The sequence below is a fragment of the Protomyctophum parallelum genome (assembly GCF_964188405.1).
Source record: "Protomyctophum parallelum genome assembly, chromosome: 16".
Taxonomy (NCBI): domain Eukaryota; kingdom Metazoa; phylum Chordata; class Actinopteri; order Myctophiformes; family Myctophidae; genus Protomyctophum; species Protomyctophum parallelum.
In genome coordinates this window covers 9,642,862-9,665,767 of record NC_139711.1, presented here as the reverse complement: position 1 = coordinate 9,665,767, position 22,906 = coordinate 9,642,862, and the positions used below count along the sequence as shown (strand labels likewise).

Sequence of the window (22,906 nt, the reverse complement as noted above, 5' to 3'; positions counted from 1 at the left end):
ATTAGTCTATATGTACCCCCATTTAATGGCATTTCTATCTCTGGGACCCCCAATTTATGTTGTAAAATCAATGTTCATTTAACTCTGAGAGTAACGGGTCCATTTGGTTCCATTTGTACACTCTGCAGGGTCCATTTGGTTCCATTTGTACACTCTGCAGGGTCCATTTGGTTCCATTTGTACACTCTCAGAATTACAGACGCATAAGGGTCCATTTGGTTCCAAACTATAATTTAGCTGGGGACCCCCTGGAACTCCTTCAAGGACCCCTGGGGGTCCCCGGACCCCACTTAGGGAAACACCGCTCTAGGTGCCGCTAGCAGCACTTTGGTGCAAACTGGTGCAAAATTTCCCAAAACCCAACATTCTTCTAAACTTTGTCGTAAAAGTTTTCATTTTCGGCAAGAAAGACATGCCCAAAAGAGGAAGGTCAATACCCCACGACAATGAGACATTCCACCTACGGCCACGGTGTGCTAACAAACATCCAGCTAGCCTAGTTAGCTCTGTCCATGATTTTCCTCCTGCGTTAACTAGGTCCTCTGGTTGTCACACTAGTCAGCTCAGTGTATTAACTAGAGCTAATCCTCCTGCTGTTGCTGGCACCAGTACCACAGCAGGACACAACGGGCCTATTCTCATGGGAGGCCACTTACATGTCATTAACAAAGGTACTTATGATAAGTCCATTTTCTGGGTTTTGTCATGTTGTCAGGGCTCCGGGAAAGAGTGGGTGGTTGGGTTGTAGTTTTTTGTTCTTTTGTGTCTCTCAGGAAAAAAGGGGATTGTAGTGTTAGTTGTCATTGTTTTCCTTGTCTTTTTCGCACACACACACACACACACACACACACACACACACACACACACACACACACACACCAACCATTATATTGGCATTCTGGGATTATTTTATCTCACTGTGGTGTGTGTGTGTGTGCGTGCGTGCGTGCGTGCGTGCACACATGAGGACACACAGCATCAATCAGCACTTTTCTGCTGTGTTGTGCATGAAGTCATGCACCAATTGAGTGGGTGAATGTTTTGATATTATTGTTTAAGTTGAATCTACTTCAACACAGATGTTGGCATTTAGAAAATGTCTAACCCCTGTTCGTGTTGTCACACAGCCTCCATATGGTCATACTTTCTATGTATACAATAGATTAGACATTATTGAATGATGTGAGACACGTTTAGCACACACAGGCCGCAAATGTAACACACGGCCCCCCCCTCCACATAATACATTCCACACACATTCAGCCATAACTTAGTCTGTTCAGGTCCCTGTCTCACCTCAACTGTGTGTGTGTGTGTGTGTGTGTGTGTGTGTGTGTGTGTGTGTGTGTGTGTGTGTGTGTGTGTGTGTGTGTGTGTGTGTGTGTGTGTGTGTGTGTGTGTGTGTGTGTGTGTGTGTGTGTGTGTGTGTGTGTGTGTGTGTGTGTGTGTGTGTGTGTGTGTGTGTGTGTGTGTGTGTGTGTGTGCGCGCGCGCGCAGCTTTACGTTGGTAGCAGACCAACACCACTCAGAGTACGAACCCTGTTTCACGATCACTTGCAGGAGGAATGATTTGTTTATCTGAGGACGTGTGTGCGCGCAAATGTCTGACTCCCCACCCACTGAACCAGAAAACACATAGGCGGAGGAGGAATAATAGGAGGAAGGAATTGAAGGAGGTAGTGTAGATCAGGGATTCTCAACCTTGTTTGTTTTAAGGACCGTTTGATCTGCATTAGGTCATGGACCCTGATTTGATACAATTTGTATCTCTGGGACCGCAATCTACACGGTAACGTCCTCCGTGTTCATTTAACTCTTGCGAATGTACAAACGGAAGCAAGTGGGCCCATAAGAATCAATTTAGTTCCTACAATCTTGGAGTTACAGAACTGTAAGGGTCCATTTGGTTCCTAACTATAAGTAACTATCAATCACTTAGCTCAGACCCCCCTGGGAATCTCTGGAGGACCACTTGGGGGTCCCCCGGACTCCATGTTGAGAACCATTGAAGTAGCATTACAAGTGACTGCCAGTTAGATTAGTCTCATCCTTCTACATTAGTGATGTTACCATTAAGTTGTTGTTTTGTTATTGCTTGATTGGTGTCAGTAGGTGTTTCTGTTGTCATTTTTCTCCTTAGCGCTATTATCTTCTGCCCAGCACTCTTATCACAAATCACAATCTCTGTTTCTTTCTCTCGTACTGCCTGGAGTTGTTGTCTTTCCCTCTGTTTGTAAATTTTGTCAGTATACGGCATGCCTTCTTTAGAGCAAATATTCACCTCTTATCACTGGAGTTGGCCACAGCAGGTGATGTGTGTGTGTGTGTGTGTGTGTCATACGAGAGTTTGTGTTATCAGTGTTGTTAATGAGTAACAGTGTCTGCCTCCAGAGTGCTGATAAGTCAGGTCGAGGACACAAGTGGACACACACACACACACACACACACACACACACACACACACACTCTCAGACACTGCCAACTATGTGTGCCAACTATATCTTATCTTATACCCACTGTCTTGTGTTATCTGTTAGGCACGAGGCACTCCACAGTCCATAATGGAACACACACACATACACACACACACACTCACACACACAGCTCAAATAGAAAATGTGGCATTAATCGTTTACATTTTGCTATATATATATATATATTTGCTGTATTGGTAATGTATTCTTTTTCTTTATCTTTGTTTCTGCCTTTCTGTCTTCTGCCCTTCATCATTCCTTCAATTGTTGTGTTGTCGTCGTCGTCGTCGTCCCCCCCCCCCCCCCCCCCCCCCACATCACGTATTGACATTGATTGAAACTGGATAGACTTGAGGCCTGGAATGCGTGCATACACCAGCAGCACCTGCCATAGTTACACTTTTGGCTTGGAGGGAATTTGCAGCCTAACAAGTGTTTATCAGAGGTCATTGGTGAAGGTTGCCTCGGCCAAACAGTGAGGCTGTTGACATGCTCTGTCTGTTCATGATGTAAAGTTAGGACCTATACAGCTTGATGTACTGTATATTCCCATTATATAACGGCAACAGACAATAGAAACAGTAGAATGTGACCGTATTTTAGTGACGTATAGCTGCTGTGTGTTCACCTCCGACCCATCTGTTGACATTAAGGTCCTGAGCTGGTACCGGCTCCACTGAAGACATCAGAGTTTTCTACGTATGCAGGAACGTATATATTCGCAAATTCCATTATTCCTTTCCCATAAACCACCCCTTTTGTGGTAAAATGGTCATTTGGACATGTGCACAAGTGTAGTAACACACACACACACACACACACACACACACTGGCCTGGAATAGTACTCATGGCCTCTGACCTACTTTCCATCTCAGCTGGCCTGCTTATCACCCTTTTTAACCATACCCTCTTCTCTGCTTCACTCTTTTCTTTTCTCTCTTCTGCTCCCTCTTGTTAGCTTGTTCTCTCTTTCTTTCACCCTTCTCTCGTCCCCTTCCCCCTCTCCCTTCTCTTTGTTCATGTGTTGATTGGCACAGAGGTTTTGCACTTAAGCTCCCTACCTTCCCACCAGGGTTTTGAGCGCGGTTCGGTTCGGCAAGGTAGTGAACAACTTCAGCTGGTTTATCCACCACATCCCGGTCCAGTTGTAACCACGCTGAATCGCTCTGTTCTCCCTGGAAGTTGATGCCCGGTTCTTGGGCTGATGGGAGGGTTCAAATGACATACCGTAGGTAATCACTGATTGGTTAGAAATAACACAAGGACGTGTCGTGTTGTTTCTTGTTTACCTCCAGCGTCGGTCAGTCGAGTCCATCCGTCCATCCGTGCCAAACTGTGTATCTACACGTCATTATTCCTGTGTGTCTATCATGAGAGAGCCTCGGTAACCGTAAAAATGGTCTCATCCATTGCTCTCGTCCTCTTTCATCTGCATCTTGTATCTTCTGTGTCCGTCTCATCTGTAGCTGAAGGTATACTTATATGCATGTTCTCCGTTTCGGGATCTCTGAATAACAAAAAAAGATAATCTACATGGCTGTTGTTGGCAAACTGCAACAAGGCATAAATGTCTCGTGACATCAGTGATGGAGATCCCTGATGTCATCAACATTAATCAGACCTCAAACTCTTAGATCTCCATAATGGAGCTGACCTGTTCTGACATTCCATATGTTGATCCTTCCCCATCCATCCTTCCTCCTCGATGTCTCTCTTTTGACTGATACCTGTCCATTCAAACTCTAAACGGCCTGCCCCAAAGTTATTAGTGCAGCCGTGCCCGGCAACAGGCCCGAAAATTAAGGCCTGGCCCTACTGGGCCCTCATTCAAGGCACCCTTAGATCTCCAAATATGAAGCTGACCTGTACTGACATTCCATATGTTGATCTGACCTCATCAAACCCTGTACACTCAAGACACGCTCCATATATGGCCAGTACAGAATTAATTCCATATGTTGATCTGACCCCCCATGCCAAAGCGCCAGCACTCACCCAGCTGTTTGCTGTCACCCAGGCCGATTCGTGCACGCGACCTCCCTTTAGGGCGAGGCCGCTTCTCGCCCTCAGGCATCTTACTGGTAGTAGTGAAGTAGTCCCTGTGTTTTTTTGCAGGCATTCATTTGTGTGAACTAATGAAGGAAGCAGCATGTAGCATTGCCCTTTATGTGATATGTTTCATGCCTGCTCAGAAATGGACAAACTAGGTGGTTACATGTGGCAGCGTGGTTTAACCACTTAAACCCTATACTTAGTTAATTCGGGTCCCCCAGGGCTCTATAGCCCCCCCCCCCCCCCCGCCTTTTTTCCCTCTAGACCAAATTGCTTTTCTGAAATACAGTACGTTTGTCTAAATGAAACATGCAGTTTCACTGTTTCACAATTTAAAACATTTCAGTATGTGACGACCATCAACACATTACTCTATTTTTGTACCCAAGTCTATCAAATCCTTATCATTAATGTTCACACTAGACTAGAGGGTAGCATGGGTCCAACTGGAACCGAATACCCGAGAGCCGAACCAAGTCTCGGTCGGGGCATCTGAAATGCATGTAGTCGAAAGGGCTCGTGAGGACCCGAGCTTGAAATATATACATATTAAACCCTTCCAACTTTATAAATAGGTTTAAAAAATGTACATATGCGTGCAACCGTGTAATTATTACATTCTAAAATCCATGTCAACGGCTCCGGTAAGAATGTCTGTGGCGGTGCCGAAAATAATCACTAATAATATGCAACCCTCCACTCCGCTGCGTCGGAGAGGCGGTGGTGATGCTCCTAGACGAGCAGTCTCATGTCATGGGGAAAATAATAAGCATAATAATGATTGCATCGGACACAGTATATGGGTCCAAACTTTTTAGGATCCCATTCAATTTTAATCAGCTCTGTTTCGGACCGGGTCCAATCCTTCTCGGGGCCATTTAGTGCTGTGTGCGGTAAATATAAGGTTTCTCGGCTCCTTTCAGTTCTGTCCAAATGTCCTCGGTTCTGTTTCGGACCGGGTCCAATTTTATGGACCTGTGCTACCCTCTACTTCACACCCTCATTTCCTAGACAGTGAAATAAAATTACAATAACTTTGACGTCCTAACAAAACTTTTTTGTATTGAGTTGTGCATGAAATGTACTGTAATTCATTTGACACAAAGTCACACTATGAGCTTTTGTTGGTTATATCAGAAAACACTAAATATGTCTTCATTAATTCAACTTTATCACTTTACAGTAGCAGGAATACAGTAGACAGAGTAGAGAGGTGGGATGGCCCTTAGTGTTATTCAAACCACAATGCTGCTATTATATCGCACCTCTTGCTCTCTTTTTCCCTCTCTCTTTTTCTTTCTTTCCTTTCCCCTACCTACATCTTTCCTTTCCCCTACCTAGTACCTACCTCTTTGTAATTGTTGTTCTGGCCCAAGTCTCAACTCTACACACTCACACACGCTCTCACTCACCACCACCACCACCACCCTGCCACCCCTTCACACACACGAAACACATGCTGCATATGCGCCCGCACACACACACACACACACACACACACACACACCGTGTGGTTTCACTAAAGTGCTTCATAAGCTGTAAAAGAATTCTCAGGGTTCAAACCAACTTTCAGGTTCTTGGCGACAGCAGAACTTCATGTTCTTTCTCTCTCCGCTTCCCCAGAAAGCCTCAGTTCCCACGTTCCCCGAGTTCTAATGTTGTCCATTTTCCCTTTACGAGACGCATGGCAAGCAACCACTGCCATGTTTATTTTGGGACTACAGACACATTTAAGACCCCATGAAGTGAATCATCCATGACTGTTTTTTATTTTATTTATATATTTTATATATATATATTTAATTTTTTCCCCCCTGTTAAGTCATTAAGTAATGTTCATAACCATGAGGTAGTCTGAATAGATGGTGTGAGCCACAATGTTTGAAGAATCTGCCTTTGGGAAACTTTCCCTTGAAATAAACCAAAATCTTGTTTATGAACTGTTTCTGTTCAGTCAGTCAATCAAATATACAGGTCATTTGGATTGATTATTCTTTTGAGATCAATAGGAAGTGAAAAAGATAAGAGAAACATAACACAGATTTGGCAGCCTGGCCTTCCTGTCTGGTATTTTGCTATCAATCGGAAAATGATATGTGCAGTTTCTTTTACTGAAGCGGCACAAATCCCAATGCAGCATTCTGCCTCATTCGCCTGACTAACATTGGCATGTTTGTGAAAAGGATAAGTCTTATGATTCAGCAGGGCACCCAATTCTGTTCTCGCATGATATATCCAGACATGTACTGTCCCATTTTTAATATTGCATTTCTAGTTAAACTCACCCCAAAAGACTGCCATGTCATGTCTAAAGGCAGCTATGAAGCTATTTTCACTACAATAGTTGGTCCAAAAATCCAACAAATACTTGGATACGCCAATACTTGGATCGCTATGGCGTACAATGCCATTGCGAAGAGCTCATGTGTCATCCTCTTCTTGTGATCACTTTGTTTTCAAAGTCTTGTTGAACACAGAGCAAACACAAAATGTCAGTGCAATTGTAAATTGCAGACTGCAGGATGACCCCCCCGCCCACCCCCACCCCCATGTTCTTCATGTGTTAATATGGCACTTTGGGCTCGTACTACAAGGCCTGCACAAACATTGATGTTTATGTCTCAAACTATCTATGGCCTATGCTGCTTGTATTATGTCACAGTATATACATGTAACATGACATACCTTAGAATAGTTTAACCATTTAAACTCGACCTCGTAATGTTATAACTTGCATATAATACCTCGCTGGAGTCTTTCTCGAACGTGTCTTAAAATGGGGCCCAGGGACCCCCACTGGTCCTTGAAGGGAGTCCAGGAGGTCGCCAGCAAAATTAATGTTAAGGTGGGTTCAGACTTGGATGGTTAGAGCGGTGCGATTAGATACAAAGTCAATGCAAAGACGAGAAGTTGCGCGAACGGGCACGGCGCGGCACAACTGGGGCGAACCGAGCGAATATATATATATTCAGGTCTGAACACAGCTTTAGTTAATATCAAATGGAATGCTCTATAGGTCCTTTTCCTGGTTGTCAGAGGTGTTCCCTTCCCTGCACAACAACAAGGAACAGGTGCAGCAGAGAGATGAAAAGATGAATGGAACATTGAACCAGTATAGGCTATTAGGAGGGCTGGGCTGAATGGATGAGAGAGCGAGAGAGAGATGGAGAGAATGAGGTAGAGTATAAAGTAAGGCTGGGCAAGGTGAACCTGAAAAGGAGAGAAAGAGAGAACACCAGAGTAAACTATCTGAGGAGACAGGTGGGGATTATTAAAGAAATAAAAAGTATGTAATATTTGAGTTATCAAGATATTAAATAGTTCTATGGTAAGAAGTCAGAGAGAGACGCCCTGATGTGTGTTTTATGTGTGTGTGGTTCTGAGAAATCTGAGGGGTGTAAGGCACTCAGTGGATCGGGTTGCCGTGCCAACAACTCAGCAGATTCCTTCAAGTTCCCTTTGCTGACACGCGTGCGTGTTGGAGAGAGAGAGAGAGGGAGAGAGAGAGGGTGTGTGTGTGCTGTACATCACGCACACACAACAGCATGCACATACACACACACACACAGAGCGCTGACTTCTGAACTCTGCGTCCTTCTCTGTCTGCCTACCTGCTGTTTGTGTGTGCGCCCGTGTGCGTGTGGTGTGGTGTGTCCCCTCCTAACAGGGTACAATTAGTGTATCCTCCCCAGCCTCAGGCTTACTGTTAACTGTCAGGAGTCAAGACAGACTAACAGCTAGCAGTTGACCTATTGATGGGGTGGAAGTGCCGTGTGCGCGTGTGCGCGCGTGTGTGTGTGTGTGTGTGTGTGTGTGTGTGTGCGCCTGAGGACGACATGGTCTTAATATGTTTCCATCAGTCTACCTGTCACCTGAGGGTGAGATAAGATGACGAGAGTGAAAGTGAAGGACGGAGATTCATCTGAGAGAGGAAGAGAGCAGTGGGTGGGAGAGAGTAATGGTCTCTATACACACTGAGGTTTCAGCATTATCGTTTATTCATAGAAAGGATTAGATTTATTTTATTTATGAAATACTTTTGAAATGTGTTCTGATTTTTTTGCGACTGTAGGTCGCAGATTACTATGAAAACCAGTCAGTCAGTCAGTCACGCCTCGTGACATGCTCCATATATGGCCGTCAGTCCGCCACGCCTTGTGAGTCGTAACACACTCCATATATGGCCGTCTCCAAATATGAAGATAATAATACTATTTATATAGCACTTTTCTGGACAAAGTCACAAAGTGCTGTACAACACAGTTAAATAGATGCAACATAACAAATCAACATCTTACAGCCAGCTGGCCAACAGTAGAGATCATGACACTGACCTCATCAAACCCTGGATAGCCATACATGGAGAAGACTGGATCAGGAGCCGGCCAGCTACTCTACATCTGACCTTAAACCCTTAGATCTCCATATATGGAGCTCTTCTGACATTCCATATGTTGATCCTTCCCCATTCGTCCTTCCTCTTCGATGTCTCCCTTTTGACTGATACCTGTCCATTCAAACTCTAGACAGGCCTGCTCCAAAGTTATTAGTGCAGCCGTGCCCGGCAGCCGGCGAAAACTATAGTTCTCAACAGGCCCCGAAGATTAAGGCCCGGCCCATTTACATCACCATTACATCACCTAATCAACATGAGTTAGACTTTAATAATTTCTCACAGGTGTGATCATGTGATGTATTAATGGAATTCACAAAAAAGCGGATATTTACTCGCAAACCCATAAGAATTGGTCCGCGACCCAAACATGTGTCCCGACCCACTGTATGGGAAAGCACACTAGCTGTTATGGAGGCATGACACATGTGCAGCCTAACTAACACAGTACATTAAGTGTGCGTCCCGCTGTTAAATGTTCTCCATCACATGCATTCCTTTCCTCCGTCCTCTCCCTCCAGTCGAGACGTTTCCATGCCAACAACAATGTTGGGCTTGGCTCCTTCTGAGCTCATCCAACTCCCAGACCAGTCAGCGGAGGCATTAAACCCTAGTTGGTCTGGAAAGACTTTGGCCTAACCGAGGCGTGGGTCCCTGGTTCAATCCCCGCAAGAGTCCATTATGCGTCCGTCGAAGTGCCCATGAGCAATACACTGACACACGCTACTATTCTATCGCAGTAGTTTTCAACCAGTGGTCTTGGGAACACCAGTGGTCCTTGAGGGGGTTCCAGGTGGTCCCCAGCTAAATGATGGAGAGTTTGTAACCAAGTGGACCCGTAAAGGTCCATTTGGTTTAATTTTACGCTCTCAAGAGTTAAATTATTGTTAAACATCTGCATTACTTAATTTACAAGAGGTCTACACAATTACAGAACGTAGAAGAATTATTTTGATCAACATTTGCCTGTCCTAATAATACCACGTCAATACAGCATGGGATTGTGGACAAAATCTTATCCAACGATAACAAAATATTCTAAGTCTTGAGGTCTGAGAAGCTAAATCTCATCAAATGGTGGTCCTTGGCTCAAATGCAGAATAAATAATGGACCTTGATATGAAACAACAATATTAAACAACGGTTCTATCGTATTCCTTGCTTTTGAAAAGGTTGAAGCAGTTTGTCATTGATGATAGTTTAAATAGAACACATTGAGAATAGAATAGATCCGGATGAATAATAGTACTGGGCATGGGGCGGCCATAGCTTGATGCTTAGAGAGCCCGCCTGAGAGGCTGAAGGTCCCAGGTTCGATTCCAGGCCTCAGCCATGTGTCCCTGAGCAAGACTATTAACCTTAACTGCTCCCCAAGTGTCATAGAAAGAATGGTGCACACTGCACACTGCTCCTAGTACTGTGATGGGTAAGTGCATGGAGTGGAGACCAAATTATATTATTGTAACTAACAATGTCCAGAGCAGACTCTTACCCATGCTTTAAGGGACACTTCACCCCTTTTGCAACGAGATCTTATTTAATGATGTTTGGGAGACAAACACTTTCCTGGGTTTTTTATGTGGGTAATATGTGTTTTTAGATATGTAAGGTTTTCAAAGTGACCATGGACTCCATGATGTTATGGACACTGGGCTCACTTCCTGGACTACATGTTGTCTCAGTAAGACAGCCCTCCCCCTCATAGATATTATAAAAAATAGATGCCTCACTGGCCGTTGCAGTTCATTGGAGCGACATGTATCCCAATGAAGGCGGAAGTGCCGTGCTGAAGGCTTTTCTTTCAGTCATGACAATACATACAATACATACAATACAATACATACAATACAATACAAGACAAACAAACAAACACAAACAACAAAGTTATTAATACAACATCAGAGCCAGGGGGGATTAGATTACTAACAGAAAACATTAAAGAGTGAACACAAAGCAACAGTTCTCCGCAGCTGTCTTATTTAGAAGTGCTGAAGGCGTTCGCTGAAGGCACGCTGCCCAAGTGATGTCACTCATGCGACTCCTCCATGTCTCTCGCTGTCACTCAAGTGACTACTGGCCAATCACAGCGTGTCTTTTCCGGGACTTATGTTACGCACGCGGAAGCTGCTCATTGAAGGCAAATGCTTTGCAAGGACTCCCGGGAAAATTGTGCCTTCAATTGTGACATGCGCCTCAGAGCCGGAAAGGGCGTCTACGTTTATATGTCTCTGCTCCCCCTATCCACAAGGAGGAGCAGTGCACCAAAGCATTATGGGAATTGTAGTCCAGGAAGGAAGTGAGCCCAGTGTCCATGACATGGAGTCCATGGACACTTTGAAATACTGAAATATCTGTTATGAAATATGTGTTTCTTCATTAAAATAAGATCTTGTTGCAAAAGGGGTGAAGTACGTCCCTTTAAGGGTTCATAATACTGAAAGTCAGAGTGTGCATTCTCAGAGTTACAGTAGTCCGGTTAGTATTCTGCGCTCTTGCATGTGCGTGCGTGCGTGCGTGCGTGCGTGCGTGCGTGTGTTTGCGTCTGTCTGTCTGACGGGGGCTGTTTTTTCCTGTCTTAGACTGCAGAATGCCAGACATGCACGTCTGACCTACCTACACTCACCACTGCCTACCGTATAAGGGGAGAGAGAGAGAGAAGGAATAAAGGCTTAGCATATGTGTGTGGGTGTGGGTGGATTCTAGCTGTGTGTGTGTGTGTGTGTGTGTGTGTGTGTGTGTGTGTGTGTGTGTGTGTGTGTGTGTGTGTGTGTGTGTGTGTGTGTGTGTGTGTGTGTGTGTGTGTGTGTGTGTGTGTGTGTGTGTGTGTGTGTGTGTGTGTGTGTGTGTGTGTGTGTGTGTGTGTGTGTGTGTGTGCGAAATCTCTGTGTTTGATCGAGAAAGAGGGGAAAGGCGGGAGAAGCATTGTCCACACAGTAATTGGCATAATTAGTATGTCCATTTTTGTGTGAGTCTGTGTTTGTGTGCGTGCATATGTGCTGCACATTTGTGTGTGGGGGGGGGAGGGAGTTGTAAATGTGTACACACATGCCGTATATGCATGGGAAGTACTGGTGTTTGTCTGGGCATTTCTGTGTGTGTGTGTGTGTGTGTGTGTGTGTGTGTGTGTGTGTGTGTGTGTGTGTGTGTGTGTGTGTGTGTGTGTGTGTGTGTGTGTGTGTGTGTGTGTGTGTGTGTGTGTGTGTGTGTGTGTGTGTGTGTGTGTGTGTGTGTGTGTGTGTGTGTGTGTGTGTGTGTGCATCTTTTGTGCGTTTCATGAGACAGGCATGCAAGGGTCTGTAGACCGTCCAAGGTTGAGCCAATGGCAGTGAAGGGAACACTGTCGGACCCAAATGGACTAAACAGACTAGGTCTTAAAAGGCCTGCAATTTCCTTTGCGAGCTCTTACACACACACACACACACACACACACACACACACTAAACTACAGGCTTGGGCACAGACATAAACACCACACACTATAGTGTGACTGTGTGTGCGACGCGTGTGTGCGTGCGTGTAATATATATATATCCCACATGACAGATTAAAAAGACCTTTGCACTGGTCAGGGTGAGGAGGTTGCTCCTGTGTGTATTACCATCATCAGGGAAGAGAGGAGAGGAAAGAGGAGGAACTGTAGAAAAAACTGAGGTTCACTTGAAAGTTGCGCTTCCCTCAAATCCTGTGTGTGTGTGTGTGTGTGTGTGTGTGTGTGTGTGTGTGTGTGTGTGTGTGTGTGTGTGTGTGTGTGTGTGTGTGTGTGTGTGTGTGTGTGTGTGTGTGTGTGTGTGTGTGTGTGTGTGTGTGTGTGTGTGTGTGTGTGAAACCTGCACTTTGTCTCTGAGGGCTTAAAGAAGCATAACTGTAAATCGAGAGAGTGAGGAGGGAGTCGTTTTTCAACAAGTGAAGCTGACGAGGTAAAAAGTGAGTGAAATAGGGATAGTAGAAAGAAATCACACCTGTGTGAAGTGAGGGGCGCTAATATAATTAAGTCTAACTCATGTTGCTATGATTAGATGATGTAATGGTGATGTAAAACAAACACAGACAAAACAAACATTAAACTCTTTATTGTTAATGGCATTTAATGTTTGTGTTAGCGACTAAACAAACATTAAACTCTGTCCAGTGTCCATTGTCAATGGCGTTTTTATTAAACATTAAACCTGTATATAGGAGGGGCTAGCGCCCCTCAAAACGAAAAACAGCCTTCTGAGAGAGAGAGAGAATCAATGACGGTGAAAAGAGAGAGAGAGAGGTGCGAAAGGCGATGATGGGGGGGAAAGGAACTAATGAGGCGAGGAGACGAGGCCATGGGCCGAGAAAGGAGAGGCAGCAGGGATGGACAGCATGAATGAGATTTCAATCTGTCCTGATAGAACGGAAGAGGGAGAGAAAGGGAAAAGAAGAATGAACAACAAGAGAGACAAGACGAGGCTAGTAGAAAAACAAACAGCAGAGTGGAATAGAGTTCAAAAGCGAGACAAAGAAAAAGAGAGAGAGAAAATTAGGAGATAGATAGGGGATGGGTAGAGACTAGGGAGCCGAGCAGAAAGAAAGACAGAGAGACATAGAGAGAGGGAGGGAGGGAGGTGGAAAACCTTGTGTCTGGCCTTGATGAGAAAGCCATACAGTTGTGCACATTCCCTCGTCCCCGAGTGGGAGGGGAGAGAGAAGAATGGAGGGGAGGAGGAAGGAGAGGCTCCTGTGAATACCTTTCTGTGACTAATGTCTTTTTCACACGTTTAACCTCCATCCATCCATCATTGTGTCGGAGAGCAGTCTCTCCTATAAAAACACAGAAGCCATCTGCAACTTTCTGTGCCTACAACACTACTGTATCTGTTCTGTTCTCTCTTCTCTGTTCTCCTCTCCTTTACTCGTTGGGCCATTTCTACTCCTCTCTAGTCTCAGTGTAATTGGTCCCACTGGTCTGGTGGCTCCTTTTAATTCTCCTCCTGTGGCTCTGTTTAAACAGCTCTGTCCCTCCGTCCCTGTCCAAAGAAAGGCAGGCCAAGAAAGGCACACATTCTTTTTTTTTGTTGCATTAAAGGCACTATATGGATCACTAAATTCATATAGCAAAAGTTCAAAAATACAAATCCACTGTGCCATCTGCCGTTTAGCGTTTGGACATACTGTAGGTTTACAACCGGACCTTATTCACAAGGACAAGGTAGAAAGCAAAAGGACACGACGGATTTTCCATTAGGTTTCACTGTTTTGTTGGAATCGTAACCAGTCGACGGGCTGGACACATCAAGTACTTCAAATATTTGAAAACATGTTCTCATTTACGTAATTTGTCTGTACCAGGCCGCACTGTGTTTTCTGTCAGATAAGCCGGTACCAGAATGGCAGATGCTGAGCTGCGTGGTTCCTGCATATTCCTAACCTTACCTTACAGGGGCATTGCACACAGGATTGATCTGATATACATTTTACACTTTATTACCCCCCAAAACAAATTTCAAAATCTAATTTCCATGAAAGTTCCTGTGCACATTCATGCTCCCTGGAAGATGGCCCTAACCATTAGTGGGGTCCCTTTAAAATGTAAGTGGTCCCATGACCTTTCCTCTATCGCCACCCTCAGGCCAAAACAGACACCTTTTTCGCCCTACTACTAAGAGCACGGCCTCAAAGGATGGCAGTAAGTTCAAACAACTGTGTCTTGTCTGAAGGAAGCCAAACTAAAATATGTTTTACTCTCATGTACCTGTACACAAGATGTAACAAAAAAGTACAACCTTGAACCTTGTGGTCTGGTTCGGTGTAAGAAATATTCACATACTAGTGAGATTGTGGGTAGCATATCTGTTTTGTTTTTGTTTTGTGAAGTGCCAATTTGAATGTTTTAATAAATCCATACACACATAATCAAAATGGCTCGGGAGTTAATCTGTGGTGCCTTGCAGTTGGTTTTGTAGTCTGGTACAATATACAGTATATTGCTGTATATTATACAGTAGGGAAACTTTGTTTTTGGTATTTTATGCTTTATTTTAGATAGATACAGTGTAGCCTGGGCAGCATTCCTTTTCGGGTTTATGATCTGTCCGGGAGCGGATGATATCGCTACGTCATGTTATAGTATTGTTTTGTAGTCAATAATCATCCGGAACTTTTCCCTATTTTCTCAATAAAAGCTGCAGGCTACGAGAGCTTTTATTATTGTTCTTCCAGTTTGAGGGAAAAGGAAGTTCCGATTGATTGTTCCTGCCTGATGACTACAATCAGTTTCACACGGCAATTTTGTAACACAGATCAGGCTTTCCTCCGGGGTGGAAAGCCTGGTGACGCGAGGTTAGATACAGTGAGAGAGGCGGGCACATGCAGTAAAAAGCATTGGTTCTCCTTGTAGGGTCCTTGGGGAGGTTCCTGGGGGTCCGTGCCCGCGGCCAAATACATATCAATTTGGGGGTCCTTGACTTAAAAAGGTTTTAGAACCAGTGCAGTAAAGAGGGCCTCGAGTGGATTTGAACCAGGGTCTGCTGTGAGGCCTATATAGTCTTATCTATATAATGGCATTTCTCGTTGATTAACTGGGGCGCAGGGGGGTGGGGCAACTTGTGATTTCAAAAGGGAGCTGATGGAACCTCCGTCGATTGAGATATGCAGTGCACACTGGTGCCGACCCTCTGTACCACTGTGTCCATCTGCCTGGATGTCTTTGTCTCATTCACTCTCTCTCTTCATCCCCTTTCTCTCCTCACACTCACTCCCTTAAATTCCATCCTGCCTCGATCTCTCCCTCCCTTCATTCTGTTCCCTCCCTCCCACCTCTCTTCGTACCATCCTCCCTCTCTTTGAGGCCCTCGCCCTTCTCTCCTTCCATCCTTCTTTCCTTGCTCCCTTTCCCTCCCTTCATCTCTTCTTCCCCTACACTATTGTCTCTTCTCCTCCTCTCCCTCCCCCCCGCCTCTCTCTCTCTCTCTCTCTCTCTCTCTCTCTCTCTCTCTCTCTCTCTCAATTCATCCTATACCCTCCCTCCCTTCGGTCAGTCAGCCATGGCAGCCTTTCCACCCACATATGTTTATCTAGTATGTAGTTTCTCAGTCGACCGTGCCGCTAACCGGTCAAGGTCACGCTCAATTTCACATCTCTCTACTGACCAAAATAAATAAATAATATTAATATCCCCCTGGGTGGATATTAAACTGACAGATCTGTTGGCGTTTCTTGTCCTCTCTGTGGAAGCCAGCATTCTCTGTGTAAAAAGTGTTTTCTTTTTTCTTTTTTTGGTCGCTAGCCCGTCCTATGCCCATCTTTGTGTGTTTGTGTGTACCCCATAGTGATGATTTGATTGGCTTAGCACGGAATGTGATGTATGATGGTAAGAGCGCCCCTCACTTCACAGTGTGATTTCTTTCTTTTTTTCAAAGTCAAATTGTATGTCGCCACTGGACAATGATGTTTAAAAATTCCTTGTTAAGATGATTTAATTATACTAGTTACTAGATACTAGTTAGGCCCTGTCCTACCTGGAATGAATGTCATACCATGAATTTCATCACCCCCCCTCCCCCTCCCTCTACCCTGTCCCTCAGCTTAGGTTTTTTTCTCACTCTTAGAATTAATGCAAAAGGACAAACGTGAGTCTGTGTGTAAACAAAGGCTATCCGTTTCTCCACATCCACAGGTCCACCCAGAGTGTCTGAGCGCGTGGCCCACCGGCAGAGTGTCCGTCTGGGTCGCACCATGAAGCTGGCCTGTCCCGTGGTGGGTGACCCCCCGCCTCTCATCATGTGGACCAAAGACGGCAGAAACATCCACAGCGGCTGGACGCGCTTCCGCGTGCACCCGCAAGCACTGCGCATCAAGGAGGTGGAGATCGACGACGCCGGGACCTTCATCTGTAAGGCCACCAACGGCTTCGGGAGTGTCAACATCAACTACACCCTCATCGTTATAGGTGAGTCACAGATGGTATTAGTATGCTGTATACTGTAGCTACTGTATCTCCCTTTGACCAAGGGGGGGGGGGGGATTCCCCTTTGCCTGAGCGCTAGAAGTTTTGGTTTTCCAATGCGGGAGACGCAGGTTGGTTACAGGTAGTTGCATGCACAGACCAGCCATTGTTACAGGTGTGATAAAACACACAGTGGCTGTGATGGAACACATGCAGTGTAGTCGTGAGCGAGTAGAAGTGCGTGTGCGTGCGCGTGTGCACATGTGCGTGCGTGTGTGCGTCTGTGTACAGTATGTGAGAGGGAGTTAATGATGAGTCCCAGTCTGGCAGACTCTCCCAGGGAGAATGGGAGGCCAGTGGAGGGCCAATCATCCATGGAAGCCAGTCACAAGATCACCTCACAGCGTGTCTCTCAACCTCTCCCTCTCTGTTCTTTCTTTCGCTGGGTCTAAATTAGCCAGGTTCATTTGATGAGCCTTTAATGATGAAATCAAGCTTACAGAATGGTGCAGTGTTTCTCTCTCTGTCGGGCAGCTATAGTTGTCTATGGGCGTGTGTCTCTGCATGCATGTTTATGTGCCTGCATGCGCGGCAGTGTGCCAGCGTGATTATATAAATGGGGCATTTGTTAAATGAGATGTTTGTGTTTTGACTATGGTCATTGTGTGTGGGGGACATAGCGTCATGTGGTTTGCGTGTGTGCGTGCGTGCGTGCGCTGTCTTGTAATGAATGAGACATTTGTTGTTCTGTTATTGTGCTGTAGCAATACAGTGAGTGTCCCACTGTGTATTTGGATGTACCATTGATGTCTGTATGAGTGTGTGTGTGTGTGTGGCTACAATCTGGCTGTGCATATGCTCGTGGTAACTGCTCTGCATCTTCAGAATGACTGGGGGACACATTGTGTGTGCGTGCTTTATGCCTGTGTGTCTGTGTTTTACATGTGTCTGCACATGCCTGGCTAGCTGTGTGTGCGTGCGTGCATGTGTGCCAGGTTTCAGTCAGATATGAGGTCATGCAGAGTTCCAACGACGCTGACTATCCATCCTCTGTCTACCCAGCCATGGTGCTTCAAAGTCTGCCTTCACTTGCATGTCACCGCAGCAACATTATCAGTTAATGGCTGCCTCATAAATATCAGATTTAAACGTGCACACGTGCATTCGAGGCAAACACGACGCATGTTGTAAGCAGATTCAGATTCAGGTTCATTTATTTGTTTGTCCCCGAAGGGTTCCGCTCTGCAAAGGCTGGCACAATTTAGGGGAGGGGACCTGCCGGCGCAAAGGAGACATTGGTGGAGGGATAGAGAAGGAGACATTGGTGGAGGGTTAGAGAAGGAGACATTGGTGGAGGGATAGAGAAGGAGACATTGATGGAGGGATAGAGAAGGAGACATTGGTGGAGGGATAGAGAAGGAGACATTGGTGGAGGGATAGAGAAGGAGACATTGGTGGAGGGATAGAGAAGGAGACATTGGTGGAGGGATAGAGAAGGAGACATTAGTGGAGGGATAGAGAAGGAGACATTAGTGGAGGGATAGAGAAGGAGACATTAGTGGAGGGATAGAGAAGGAGACATTGGTGGAGGGATAGAGAAGGAGACATTAGTGGAGGGATAGAGAAGGAGACATTGGTGGAGGGATAGAGAAGGAGACATTAGTGGAGGGATAGAGAAGGAGACACTAGTGGAGGGATAGAGAAGGAGACATTGGTGGAGGGATAGAGAAGGAAAAGAGACATTGGTGGAGGGATAGAGAAGCGGGACGGAGGAGCTGGCAATGCAGGGAGGGCGGGGTGGAGGAGGTGGAGTGCAGTGTTCATTTCATCGACTAAACCTATGACAAATATGTTTGTCGACCACCTTTTTTCACTGATGAAAACTAAATAAAAATAGGTTAACAATTTCGTCAAAACATCCTGGACAAATGTTAGGGATAGGGACTTGTGGAGAAGAAATCCAGTCGAACTAAGACAAGTCATTTTATGATGTGTTGCGCTTGAGTGTCATCTACACGCTCACAACGCACCGCAACACATTTTGAGCTTGTAGATCGACTCTTCTCGGCATGCAGCCAAATATAGATCATGCATTGCAACGGCATCACAAAATGGAATTTTATTCATAAGACTGATTCAAAAGAATTAACCCTGGCTGAGGGAGGGGTGGAGGAGAAGGTGATGCAGGGAGGGAGGGGTGGAGGAGATGACAACAGCTGCATCTGAGCTCATCCAGGCAATGCAGGAATACAGCTGTTGACTGTCGCTCTTTCTCAGTCTGTCTCTCTCTCTTAGTCTGTCTCTCTCTCTCCATGTTTTTCTCTTTCTGCAAACTACATACTGCAGTCTCGCTCTCTTTCTTTCTCATGCACACGTACACATTTTCAGCAAACAGATATGCAGACCTTCAGAACACTATATAGAAGACATAGGTCTATATATTAACATTACAGCACCCAGCAGCAGTTTGGCACATCAGAATACAATCTGCTATTACCTTCTCGTTCACGACGTGAACCTTCTCCCCCTCCTCCTCCTCCAACAACTCGATAACGTTCTCATGTTAGTTTGTTACTTATTTTCTGAGCCATGCAAATAAACAACAACCCGTGCTGACCGAAGACGGAGAGATTCATGCGTCCCGCGCGTAAAGCTAACAGGACAGTCATTGCACGTCAGCACGGATCTAGCCTCGGAAACCCAGACGTTTTATTTCCAGCACGGAGGTGGGGGGGGGGGATATAGTTTGGGGATAAAGTTTGCGCGCTTCTATCTGTTACTTCTCTGACACGCAGTTCAAATTCAGCCAGTCAATAGTGGGACACCACTGAGAGCCACACACAGCTGCAGTTAGGTTCTTATTTAAGGGTGCGTTCTGAATGCAATGCAAACTAATAGGCGAGTGCACTCCGGTGCGGTATGCAAAGAGAAAGAATGAATTCTGTCCGTGACAATAATCAATCCTACAGTTTTAATTCTGTACACACGCGCAAAACATATGATATGGGGAAAACATTTTTTTTATTTTTTCTCCGACTTTCGACTCCTCCTAATCTGAATGGACTTGTTAGTGAATTCGATGCATCGATGCATCGATTTTTAAAATGAATGCCCTACTACATATCATACAGAATATCTGCACATTTTCATTCTATACAAGGAGTATACAATTTTACACAATAAACGCAAGAATTAAAGTGCCGGTGAAGAGCACTGAGAAGAGGGGACATTATAATAGAGGAAGAAAGTGGTTCATCATTTCTTACACAACCTCAAGAGGCTGCCTCATTACATGTCCCGTTCGAGCAAATAGCTCTCAGGAAGGGTTTACCTTCAAAGACGAAGCCTTGTGTAACTCAACTCTGGAAGCGTGCCTTGTAGTCTCCTTGGAGAGGTAGTTAGTATGGAAAGTAGTGGTGGAGGTACTGGTGTCTTCAGCCATGTCTCTGAGTCTGAATGTTTTCATAGCTGGAACCATATATGAAGGCCCAATTATGTTCAAAACATGGGAAGACGGAGTGTGTAGTGTGCACATGTATGATGTATAGTTCCTTCTCTGGTTTAGCATTCACACAAACCAGATATTTAATGTGTTCGCTGGCTTACATATTCTACTACAAGCTACTGTAAAATAGTTTTTTTTGTGTGCCTGCCCCTGATCCCTTTCTACTCTCCAGTCCTCTCCACTCCTCTCCGCTTGCCTCCTCAGTGTTGCCAACTCTTGTGAGAGAAATAAGCCAACCCACCTCCAAAAACAAGCCCAAAACAAGCCAACCCTTTGCGAGAGAATTAAGCCAAATCTTCCCTCGAAAAACAAGCCAAAACAAGCCCAATAATATTGCCATATAATACTAATAAATACAAATTCCATGCATTTGTCATTATGAATAATATGTATGTCTATAATTATGAATGTTTTGGTCATTTATTATACTATTACACACATAGTAGAGAGTACTAGAGACACCAGGCCGATTCTGTCACTCAATGTGATTCACACTCCCCCAAACCTATGGGTATTTATAGTCATCATCAAAGAAATGTTGGCGTGTTTGATATTCAAAACAAACAAGCCCAAAAAACCGCAACCCGCAACTCTGGGGGAAAAAAACAAGCCAACATTGGCGGGAAACAAGCGGACGTGGCAACCCTGTGCCTCCTCTCCTCTTCTCCCTTCTCCTCTGTGACTCCTCTCCTCTTCTCCCTTCTCCTCTGTGACTCCCCTCCCCTCCCCTCCCCTCCCTTCCTGTGTGGTCCAGGACTAATATGTCTATGATGGTTTCATCCCAGTGAGCTCACACCTGCATCGTATTGTCTTGATGTCTCCATTTCCAGCTAACCTATCATTGACACCTTTTTCCCATTAGCACTCCGTTTCTCTCCGACTGGCCCGTCCTCCCACTCTGACCCGGCTCATTTTTCCGTGACCACATTTGAATTTGTATCAATATTTTCACAGTTTCCACCCTCTCTTCTCTGAGGTTAATTGCATTTGATTGCCTTAAAGGTCTGCAGTTTCCTTTGTCAGCCGGTGAAGTCAGGTATTTTGCAATGGCAGTCATCGCAAGGGAAATTAAAAGATTCCTAAAACGTTTACTCTGTGTGTGTGTGTGTGTGTGTGTGTGTGTGTGTGTGTGTGTGTGTGTGTGTGTGTGTGTGTGTGTGTGTGTGTGTGTGTGTGTGTGTGTGTGTGTGTGTGTGTGTGTGTGTGTGTGTGTGTGTGTGTGTGTGTGTGTGTGTGTGTGTGTGTGTGTGTGTGTGTGTGTGTGTGTGTGTGTGTGTGTGTGTGTGTGTGTGTGTGTGTGTGTGTGTGTGTGTGTGTGCGTGCGTGTGTGAGCGCGTGTGTGCTGGCCTGCTGGGGATCTTAAACTTGGGTGTAGGCCCCTGGGATACAGGGTCCATATGTCCCCCCCCAGCACCATGGAAATAATTGAAAGAGACCATTCTCCTCTCGTGTTGGTCATTGGCAATGTCAGCAAATATGCTAAGAGAAATGTCAACATTTGGAAACACAGTTATTGTTTCTTTTACCAGAAATATGTGCAGATTGTGTATCTGTTTATCCATGCGTGCATACCGGACTGGTTACTGTTCACTGTGGTCATATCCAGTCTCCTAATCTGTACACCCAGACCACACACACGGACCGTTTCCGTATCAGCTCTAGACTGGATCTCCAACCTTGTCACTGGTTTCCACTGGCCCTCACACACTCATGTAAAGCGTCTTTGAGTACATAGAAAAGTGCTACATATATCACAGATATTCTTATTCTTATTTAGTCTGTCGATCACAGTCTGAACAGTAAACACAGCAGTTGTGAACTTGGCTGCTCCTCTGATTTGTCCCACAATTTAAATGAGAACGATGCAACTTGGGAACCTAATAATACCCGTTGTTAACTTGTCATAGCACCCGTTTTAACTGTCTGTCTGTGTCCCACATGGAGATCTCTGTATCTGCTTGTGTCTGAAGAGGGCAAACTGACTGACTGTAGGCTAATCAATTGTCAGGTGTGGGGTTGCCATGGCAATCAATTGGCTGAGGCAGAGGCTGGAAATTGCACAGGTGAGGGGATTTAGGCTGATTAGGCCCACTGGCAGAGCCTGAGCAGAGCCTTTTGTGGTGGTTCTGGAGAACTGTGGGTCCGACCGACTCAAGTCCGGGCACTGCACTCCCTGCGGGGGTTGTGGAACGCATGTGTCGAATGTGAAGTCGGTGGGGCAAACGGTTCTCGAGTTACGTGCATTACAACCGTACACACTCGCACACAGACACGCAGCGCATTTATAGTAGGATGAATTCATTCATGCAATGCAATGTTTCACCAGACAGCATCTAATTGTTTTTATTATTGAACAATTATGTACAGTAATTCATGTATTGATTAGATTTCCAGTCACTTGGGGCACCAGTACATTACAGTACTGGAAGCCCTGGCGTTAAAAGGCCCCTGTGTGTGAATGTGTGTTGGTGACCGGCGGGAGGCTGCGAGGCGGTGTGAATGGCAGCAGATTTATAGTTAAACCAGATGTGATGACAATAGGAGTGGTTCTAGAGCAGAACTGGAAAGC

The 22,906-nt window shown here is 45.3% G+C and overlaps 1 protein-coding gene across 1 annotated transcript in view; it reads left to right on the top strand.

Annotated features, from left to right (window-relative positions):
* The window catches only part of fgfrl1a (fibroblast growth factor receptor like 1a), an 80,339-nt gene that overhangs the window by 15,772 nt on the left and 41,661 nt on the right, over window positions 1-22,906 (top strand). The window contains exon 3 of the mRNA XM_083785286.1: window positions 16,563-16,835. Within this exon, the coding sequence (XP_083641412.1) occupies window positions 16,563-16,835 (273 nt within the window). The remainder of the gene's footprint in view (window positions 1-16,562; window positions 16,836-22,906) is intronic.